Here is an 11,060-nt window from a genome sequence, read left to right as displayed (position 1 = left end):
TCTTAATACCTGTGTTCTCTCTGATAATAATCATAATATCATTATCACAAACATTTGAAATACAATGTTATCGTATCAAATTGTACTGGAACCACACGTTAATTTGGTGTTCTTAATTGTTGATCAGCAATGCGATAAGATAGACTTACCTTGGGTAAAATAGTCTGAATTGAAGTGGGTTCTCTTGAGTGGGATAGTGATGAAATACAGAATGTTGAAGGATAGAGTGAATTAAAGTGTTAAAATCCTTTAAAACGTTAATGATGTCCTTATTATTGATTATTGATTATTGATGTGAAGACTTGTACATCGTCAAGGTCTACGCCATTTGTCAGCATTCTCGCGGTCGTTATTACCTCTGTCATTTCACTTTCTTGGAATATTGGGTTTACTCTTTTTTCTTGGAATATTGTAATGATAAATGTATAATAATACTTTCACAGTATTTTAATAATTTTAGTACGTATTTGTGTTTATGATTATTATTATTGAGTGTGAAATAATTTTAGATTAATTAATATGTAAATGATGTTAAAATATTGTCAAAAAAAAATATTATAAAAGTTTCGTTACAAGATCATTTACATAATTGTTATGCTACATAATTATATGATATAATTATGCATAAAATACACATAAAAAGTTACGTTGTATAACCTCTATGGTATACATCAAATCCAATCTGTATTATCAAACGTAGTAGGTTATCGACTCCGTTAACACATTGAGTTGGTGAGCTATTAGTTTTTACAGTTATTTTAACCATTTTATTCTGTATTTGCTTGCCGTATTCAGAAATATTATAGTTTTGAATTTAAGAAACATTCACTTTCACGCTATTTTTCTTTCATCTTTTGTTATATTTGTACCTGCATTACTGTCACAAAATATACTTTTTTATGTTAAATATTTATATCCTTAGTTGATATAGATTTACGTCACACAAAATAATAAATGTAAATTTACTTACTTTACAAAATACATGTGTCTTATTATTATAGAATAGAAATATATATATATATATATATATATATATATATATATATATATAAATCAGAAATGTAATTATGTATATCATTATTACAGAAAATTTAATAACTTAATTACATGAAATTTATTATTTTAATTATAGAAGATTAATTATTAATTGATTTAATTTTAGAAAAATAATTCAAATTTTATCATATTATTTTTTTGATTGCGATATTCTAACAACGCAATTTTGATAAAAATATGACAATGTCACGTGTCAGCGTTTTATTGGATCATTTTAAATATTTCTTTTTTTTTTTTAAAAATCTGTTTTTGAAAAGGGGTCAGACTTCTTTTTTGAATATCCCCTAAATCACCCTTCTTCATTCAGCATTGTCCCCTCTCTCCAATTTAGGGTTTTCATTCTTCATTTGAAGTTTTCTCTGGACCCATTGAATAATCTCTCTCGACCTGTTCAAGAATCTCTCTCGACCCATTCAAGAATCTCTCTCTCGACCCGTTCAACCGTTCAATAATCTTTGTCGACGTTCAACAAGTTTCGTCATCGGTGGCCCCATTCGAAGGCTATTTTTGTCTCTGGAGTTCGCGATTTGGGCAACTTACGTTCAACGATCTCTGTTGTTGGTCTATTCGGTGTCGATTGTGTTGAAGTTGTGAGTTATTTTTTGTGCAACGGGTTCGTCCGGTGACATTGCTGCTTCGAACAAGGTATGTAGTTTTTCTGTTTTCATATTCCTATTTTGGGATTAGGTTATTGTTTTTGGCTTTTGTTGGTCATTTTGGTGGTTATTGGTTTTGGGTTTTGAGTTGTGTTGGTTAATGTTAACAGATATATATTATTTTTTTGTGCAGTTGTTTGTTCGTCATTCATTGAAAACCAAGTTTATTGCTGGTTTGATTGAAATTTTGAGTGAGGAGCACAAGTCCATTATTTATAAGACGCAATTTGGATGGCGCCGAAAGCGTTACAAAAGCACAACTTATAGAACTCCCTACACTGGATATTGTCCAAAACTTGATTGACTTATGTAATTTCTGAATAGTGCAGTATTTAGTACATCCCCAAGAATGGATAGCTGTATATGTAACAATTAATTTGATTGTTAATAAAGAAAGTGTTTATTCTAATTGTGATTGTTATTTTCATTCCATTTGTTATTTGGTATTATTATTTAATATTCATCCTTTGTGATTGTTCTAACAAATGTGTAGTTCTGTCACCCCTATGTGGATGAAAGACCAAGTAAAGATGTTTTTAGGTTGAGAGGTTAGTTCATGCAGTGGCCTTCTAATAGCACAAGCCGAACACTTATATGGACTTCACCTACCTTGGTTTAAACACCTATATGAACTATTTTGTCCACAATTGAGTGGGGTAAATTGTTTTGAAGCACTTGACACCTATTTGAAAGAATCTTTGAGTTTGGAATTTTTGTTTATGAGTGTGTTTTTAAGATTTTATGAATGAAGGACCCTTGTTGGTCATGGTTCATGGTTTCCACAACTTGTAATGTGAAGTTTGATAATGAATCAATGGTGTGTGCGAAAAAAGCCCAAACCTTGGTGATACCAACCTCGACGGTGTGTGCGAAAAAACCAAAACCTTGGGAGAAATACCGCCAACCATAATGGGAGACAAAAGCCAAAGACTTACACAACCACGGAAATGTCGCCAACGACAATGCACGCCAAAATCAACAAAATTCCAGAACGGGGGATATATACCGCCAACGAGTCAACAGTCACACCATCAAAAAAAGGAAAATGGGTAACGAGAGAGACGAAATCCTCGACAGTGACCAAATGACCCAAGAAACGAAGTAAGAAGAGTCGAACTCAAACTCAAAGGCGAGAGAGAAACAATATTTCAATGGTGGACAGAGAGTGAAGAAAAGCAAGGAACGAAGAAGACTGAAACAGTGGTGAGAGATAGATGCTTCAATGGTGGAGAGAGATGGAAGCTTCAATGGTGGAGAGAGAGTTGAGAAAACCAAGCTGCGAAAAAGAGTGAATCTGAAAAAAAAAAACTACCAAAAGGAGTTTCTATCCATATTCTTTCCAAAATTGCCCTTCTAAACAAATTCCACCTTTTTAAAATAACCTTTTAAAACCAACCAATGAAACAACGCCACGTGGCGTTGTAAAAAAGTTGGTAAAATATAGTTGTTAAAGAAATATTTTCCTATTATTTTAATTTTATCGATTTTGAATTAAACCAAAATCTAAGATACTAAAGAATATCATCAGTAATTTACATTCAGTAAAATTTTGTGCTATATATAAGAATCAGAATCTAAATAAGAGATAATACAATTGGCATAAACAAAATTACTAACTAGTATTGATGCATTGTTGTGGTTGAGATTTCTAAAAACAACCATGATTTAATTCCAATAATACAATAAAAATATAATAACCAATCTTAATAATGTATTTAAACCTATGAAAATTCTAACACAATATAAAAAAGAAGCTTATCATCACGAAATACATAACAACCTATTAAGACTTTAAAAAACGGCGTCTAAAATGTTTACAAATATTCACACAATAACATCATCGTCTTTATTGTCGTCCAAGAACGAAACAAGAAAGAAGTTGGAACAAATTATAAGGAAGAAAAAGTTGAAAGTCTTAATTAAAGTGTTTAACACTAGTGTAAAATGAGCTTATATTGTCTCATTCAATATTAGTCTAGAAAAAAAATAGCAATATAAAAAATAATTGGTGATATATTTGTAAATAAAATAAACAATTTGACATCGGTAATAAAAGGGAGTTGACGTCATATCACCTTTAGATATCTATTTGGAGGGGGCACTCTATAATGAATTTTAAACACTTAAAAAATATAGTTGAAAGACAATGTTCTCGAAGAATTTGATGTCGGACGCAAGAGAGCCAAACATCATATCTCTTTAGAGTGTCTGTTTGGAAGGGGGCCAACGTCTAATGGTTTTTAAACATTTGAAAAAGTCAACTAAGAGGCAATGTTTCTCAAAGACTTTAACATCGAAAGCTGGGGAACTGACGTCATATATCTTTACACGTCGGATACTAGTGGATTCGACATCTAATAACATTTTAAACAATAGCAAAACCCATCTTATAAAGACATTTCCTATATCCTATGTCAGATTCTAGAAAGCCGGTGTCATATTCATTTAGACATTGGATTATGTGGAGCTCAACGTGTAATGTTGTTTAAAACATTAAAAAATGCAATGTGAAAGTCATTTTCTTCTATTCACTAACGTTGACCCTTCATATAATTTGATGTCTAAAGAGATATGACGTAAACCCTAAAGAATAACGTGAAAGCATTTTACTTTCACAGTTTCTTCACGCTCTCTCTTCTCAAGCCTCCCAGCAGTTGTGGCGACTTGTGTGACCACCATCAAATATAAGTTTTCTTTCATTTATTTCAAATACATATTTCATGGTTGCTGGGTATGATTTTATAAAGTTTTTACCAGTTGTTTTCATGCTTTTTCTATGTTTTGAACTCCAGTAAAATTAATATTTATATATTTTCTAATTTGATCTTTTATAATTCTTCTTTTACTTTTACTTATTTTTTAATAAAATCAATTTTAATTTTTTCTTCCATTACTAAACATCAAACATATATAGCAGATATAATATTTTTGGTATACAATACGTGGAACAAATAAATGTCTAAATTTCTGGCTTAGTGCAGATTTTGAAAAAGCATTACGAGATATGGTTGATTCTCAAGAATAAAATACTTGCATTTGTGTTATTTTTATTTTTCAAGATGAGGTGAGTATTTATATTGTATCGGAAACAACTAATTATAGAAATCAAGCGCTTCAGAAAATTATAGAAATAAGTTATTAAGTGTATATACTGAATGGAACACGATGAAAATAATATGACAAATCGTTCAAGTATAAAAGAGAATAATCCATCTCGATTAGAATCAACTAATTATATAATTAATTTAAACATATTAAGAATTAAATTTAAACGGTATTGAATTATAATTAGACTGATCCTAATGAAATATTATGAAAAAATTATAAATACATATTAAAAGTATAATGATTGAAATTTTTTACTATAATAAACAGTATTAGTTGCTAATCTAATTCGAACTAATTTTATATATTTAATAGATATTTTGGATCACTTGAATAATTTATTCAAATAAAATAAAAATAACATGAAAATAAGTAATTAGAAAATTATTTTAAGTGAATATTAATAAATACATTAAGTATTGTTTTAAGTGAATATCAATAGAAACATTAAGTATTATAAGTATATTTCACTTTAATTCTTGGTTTATGAGTAGTCTTTCATTCAACAAGTGGAATTATATATCTGTAGTCCTGCATAGCATTTGCTTGGCTCGGAACGTGGCTATTTCGTTCTCTTTATATTCTCTAATGTATTTTTTATAACACACTTTTATTTTTCAAAATACTATTTTCACTTTTGATGTTCTAAAAAAAGTAATATCCAAAAAGTTAAGAAAACAATTATATTCTAGAATTTAAAAAGAGAGGTAGTTTCTGAAATATTAAAATTTTATAGAGTAATGAATGAATTGCATTTACGGTTGTACTTTTAAAACATAGAAAAAGGAATGAAAGGACTCAACATATCAACTCTCTTTTAATTTTCTTTGTTTTCTCGAAAGATGAAATTGGATATTAGAGCTATGGTAAAATTTTTCCTTTCGTTAACAAGAGGAAAAGGACAGATGAAAAAAATATTTAAATACCAATGAAAGTATGATATAGATAAGGATTAAATATGTTTTTAGTCCCTAAACTATTGGCCGTTTTTGGTTTTCGTCCCTCTTTCAAAGTAAGGTACAATTTGGTCCTCATTCTTTTCGAAACGTTCGTTTTAGTCCTCGGAACTTTGGTTTTAGTCCTCATTTTGTTGCTAAATGAGGACCAAATTTTTAAATGGTGTTAGTTTTCGAGGACTAAAACGAACGTTTTCGAAAAAAATAAGGACCAAATTGTACCTTACTTTGAAAGAGGGACGAAAACCAGAAACGACCAATAGTTTAAGGACTAAAAACATATTTAACCCTATAGATAATAGGGTTTATACTTGTATATGTACATACGAGGGAATTCCTGATACAAAGCCTATTTAATTAAATAAAGTTATAAAGGAAACGAAAAGGAAGTGTGTGTAAAAAAAGCAGTGGAACGGGGGTGTACATAGTAGGAGCCACGTTCCAAGTGTCTAGAACTTTTTTTCCAGCCCAATAAGTTGGGCCGTGCTACATGCCATCACACGTGAAAAACAAAACATTTTTGTTTTCTATTTGTCTTCTCCTTCAACTTCTGGTTGTGGAAAATTTGCACCTCCCGACAATGAGAATTGACGCACACTAACATTTCCAAAACTCATTTCCCTTTCATGAACACTGACTAACTATTGCAGGAAGAAAACCGAAATTGGAATATACGTGGCACAAGGAAGATAACAGTTTCTAAATAATACACATTCACATCAACAAACACAAAAATTCAAATTCAAGTTGGACTGTTTTGACCTTAAGCATAAAATTTTCAGCACGTTCATGTTATTCAACCACAATAGCAGTACCCTACTTTGACCTACAATGAGATACAAATGGAAGGAATGAGGTGCAGGTGAAGGAAGAATCGTGCAGTGACAAGGGTCTCAAGGATTTTAAACTCCAGTCAAAATTGAAACCTAAAAGTTAGGGATAATTTTAGGAATATAAGAAAGTTTAGGGTGCAGAAAGAAGCCCGACGAAAATTTTAACTGATAAAATTCTAAAACAAGCAATGAGTTATACACACACTCAACTATTTAGTTTGAAATTCCTCTAAGTTTTAGGCAAAGTTCATTATTCGTCAATTTTCTAAAATGAAACACTAATTTAATGAGTCAACTGTGATGCTGTTTTCTTAAACCAGCTAATGGAAATATTTAGGTAAGATATCCCATATTAAGAAATTTTGAACCAATGTATGGAATCTTTATAATGTCACATACAGTTTCGAAATTTGTGTGCCATCATAATTGATAACTAAATATTTTTACAATGTATTAATTGGTCATTAATTTCATTAAATGTGAAAACCTGAGTGACCTAACCTTTTTTTTTGTAGATGTAGTTCGTGGAGCGTGACAACATAGACATAATTATCTTGCGAGTATTAGTGTCATTCTCTATCTTCGTAACATAAAAAAATTCTAAAATTTTACCATTATATATAGGTGGTTTGTTATAGTCATAAAAAAGAACACGGATTTAATATTAAAGGAAAAAAAAAATGGAAGAACATGACCAGACCTGCATTGAACTCGTTAGCCATCAAATTAATCTGTAGATAGATCAAAATAATTCTAATGTAATCACTTTCATGAAAAAGTTGATAAATAGTTTCTTTGAAGAATAAAGCGGTACAGGATATATAGAAAAAAAAAAAAGATAATGGACCGACAACCTGAAACTTGGCAAGAAGAATTAACAGGCAAACCTTATTGTTCTTGAAAAGGTATTTCTGAGAATGAAAGTTAAAATTCTCCGGCAGGAGGAAACCGCCAATGTTGACCCGTCCTTCTCTGGAAATTTGGAGAGAAAGCGAAAACGAAACGGCGTCGTGGACGCTGGTCGTCAGCGCACACAGGAATCAAACGTGAAACAGTGTACACGGTTTGGAGTTTGGAAGAATGTGAAAGGCGAAGGCAAATTGAATAAGGAATGGCGAGGTGGCAGAGGGCACGTGGGTGTGGGCCCTTTGGAAGTGGCGCGTGAATCGCAGACGTGGGAAATGGGATTAGAAGTTATGGAGTTGTTGAGTGAATGATGAGTGTTGATAGGAGAGAGAAGGGAAGATCAAATGAAGTAAGGATGACCACATCTAAATCCAGATGGCGGGTTCTGGACCCAGTGATTCAAATCGGAATCTCCATCATGCCTATGTGCCACGTACAAACCACCTTCTTTCTTTGTCCATAACACAGCCAAAGAAAAATATCCAATCATAAATAAACCCAAACCAAATACCAATATTTTTCTTATGCCATCTATGGTCCAACGCCACACAAAACGGAAACCCTCTTGTTCCCTTTCCAGCAGACACCTGGCGTCCCCTCACACCACAAGATCACTTGCTTATTTTTCACTCTCCTTATCAATTTTTTCATTCTTCATAACCTCTTCGATTTTCAATACTATACAATCTCTCCTCTTTTAATTACCATCAAACTCATAACATTATCACATACCAAAAATTCTGTTAACTTTTTTAACCAAAAAAAGTATTTAAATAGGGAAATTCGTGGTGTGTACTGGTGATCAGTTTAGCTAATGTAGCCATGGAAAATGGATTTTTCGATGTGATGAGACTGTCCTTACGTAAGGTCCACATACATTGCACCCACCCGGTATGGCCCTATCATTTCATTTGTTTTTACTTTACATAAATAATTTATTTTCTTATCCAAAAAAAGTACTTTGGATAATTTGTCGAAAATTTATTCAAATAAGTCAATATATGCCTTGTTTTTTTTTTTAAATAAAAGGCCCGCATATTTTATTTTCTTTATCTCAAAAAATAGTTATAATTGGAATAGGATCATACAGCTAATAGTATACCATAAATAAAAATAATACGTTTGCATAATCTCCTGGAGAAGTCTTGGTTGGTCTCCCTTTCTAGTATGCTTGACATTGCTGCGCACTGCTTCGTTGTTTTTGGTTTGCATGACGGTGCAGAGCGTTGTTTCAGAAACAGTTTGTCCCATCTGATTCCTTGCAACTGTTGGATGGCGCTACAATATGTTTAATAACAACATGGTATGGCAATATCTTCCCTCTTTCGTCAATGGAACCACACTTTTCTAACCATTGTGTCCATACATATTCAGTAGAGTCACAACCAATTACTTTAAACCGTGGCCCCTCAGACTTTTTAAAGGTTTCAATCCAAATTAGATAGAGTAAATCTAACAGTATGATATGCGAGATAAAAGGTTACAACCGGTTAAGAAAAAAACATAGCTTGGTTCAATATATGAATGAATATTAAATGTAGCCAAAAGAAAGATTGGTCAAAATTTCCTAATTGACGCATAATCCAAAAAGGCAGAAACCCAACCTAAACAACTGCGGAAACAATTTTGATAATCGAATTACGCGCTGTTGAAATTTAGAAATAATAGGGGCTGACGGGGGAATCGGAGTGAAAACTACCCGAGTATTAAACATTAAATAGAGGGAGGGTAGTTTGGGGTTTTGACTATAAACCAAGGATTAATAATTTTTTATATATATCTCAGCAACTTGCGCCTTCTTTCCTCTTCTCTTCCTTCTCACGCCCATTCAACCATATCGTACCAGCAGAAGAGAGAGAGACTAAAGAGAGGAAATTTAGGAAAAAGAAAAGCAAAGTGGAACGAGAGAGAGAGAGAGAGAGGAAAAGCTGAAGAAGAGTGTGGATCATAACTCATAGGTTTAGAGATGAAGAACTGCGAGCTCTGCAAGGTTCCGGCTCGGACCTTCTGCGAGTCTGACCAGGCCAGCTTATGCTGGGACTGCGACGCCAAGGTCCACGGTGCCAACTTCCTCGTCGCCAGACACACGCGCACGCTCCTCTGCCACACCTGCCAGTCACCCACCCCCTGGAAGGCCTCCGGCGCCGCCCTCGGCAACACCGTCTCCCTCTGCGAGAGGTGCGCCGGTGGAACCGCCGAACAAGGTCAGGAGAGTCAAGGAGGCAATGACGACGACGTAGACACAGACGAAGATGACTACGACGACGATGATGAGACCGACGACGAAGTCGCCGCCGACGAAGACGGAGAAAACCAGGTTGTCCCTTGGTCCTCCGCGCCTCCGCCACCTGCTCCGAGCTCTTCCAGCAGCGAAGAGTCGGTTAGCCGGTGCAACAACGCCTACGAGGATGTTTCGACCACATTGAAACGACGTCGTGAGGATAATGATTTCGAGGTTTGCATTAAACTAATGCCTCAATTTGTGCGTTAAGATCCATAATCTAAATATACGGATTTTATAATCTAACATGTAAATTGTAAGTCACATAATCCGAGCCAAATTATTTCTTTATTTGTTAATTTCTCCTCCTGCTCAGCGATAACAAATAAAAGGAATTTCTTTTTACATAAGATAAATTTATTGATTTTTTTTTCAGTGTTCGGATTCGAACAATTGGGGTTGTCAACTGAGCGAAGTAGAGAGAGGAGGTTAGTTGGTTCAGTTGCGGCGGCGAACCGGCGGCGAAGATGACGGTCTTGCCGTTGAGCGACGGAGTGGTGGGATGGTGGCTCCCTACGGTTGCGGTGATGATGATAGAGCCTCTGAAGACGTTTGATCTGAAGAGACACGGGGAATCTCAGCCGCGTGATCTTCGGGGCCGTACCATTGGACATTATTTATGGAGTCTTTGATTATTAACTTCCTCTAACAGCACTCAAGTTTTTGATAATGACTCTCAAGTGTATGAAACTTTTTCTTTTTCTTTTTATTATTGTTTTCCGTTTCGATATTTTGAGGATCAAGGCTGTGGAGGTGTTATAACTTTTTACTTCTATTTTATTGTTGTAAAATAATAACATTTTTTTTTTCTGTTTATAAGTAGGTGAGGATGCTTTATGTTATGAATAGATAGGAAAAACCAGAAGCACATGAATGTGATTCCTGATTCAAGACATCAATGTCTCTGACTCTGCGTCTATCTTTCTTAGATAGTTTCTTTAGTTTATGGAAACCAATTAATTATCAATTTCCTCTGTAAATATCAGAAGATGTTCAACAATATTGCCACATGTAATTCGAATTGTTTAAAATTTAAGAAAGTTGATTATGTAAGCAATTGTTTCTTTCTTAGATTATTTAACATTCATATTAAGTATAAGCAAGCATCTAAAATGTTAGAGGCATAAAGTATTTAACGTGTTAGAATGAAAAAGTAAATGAATTGTTTAAAAATAATGGGATTCTTTTCATAAAGAACAAGAAGATTATATAACTATGCATTCATCTTTTATTTCTTTGTTTGTTTATTATGAGGATGCATTTATCT

The 11,060-nt window shown here is 33.3% G+C and overlaps 1 protein-coding gene across 1 annotated transcript; it reads left to right on the top strand.

Moving 5' to 3' along the window:
* The first annotated feature begins 9,309 nt into the window (after positions 1 to 9,309).
* On the top strand, positions 9,310 to 10,686 carry LOC124821904 (uncharacterized). Its single transcript, XM_047293847.2, has 2 exons — positions 9,310 to 9,967; positions 10,170 to 10,686. The coding sequence occupies exons 1-2, from the start codon at positions 9,479 to 9,481 to the stop codon at positions 10,224 to 10,226; spliced, it is 546 nt and encodes a 181-aa protein (XP_047149803.1). The 5' UTR covers positions 9,310 to 9,478; the 3' UTR covers positions 10,227 to 10,686.
* The last annotated feature ends 374 nt before the right edge of the window (positions 10,687 to 11,060 follow it).

Source organism: Vigna umbellata, chromosome 6 (assembly GCF_029865625.1).
Source record: "Vigna umbellata cultivar VRB3 chromosome 6, Vumbellata_1.0, whole genome shotgun sequence".
NCBI lineage: Eukaryota > Viridiplantae > Streptophyta > Magnoliopsida > Fabales > Fabaceae > Vigna > Vigna umbellata.
The sequence above is the reverse complement of the archived record's forward strand: the minus strand, read 5'-3'. Positions and strand labels throughout refer to the sequence as shown.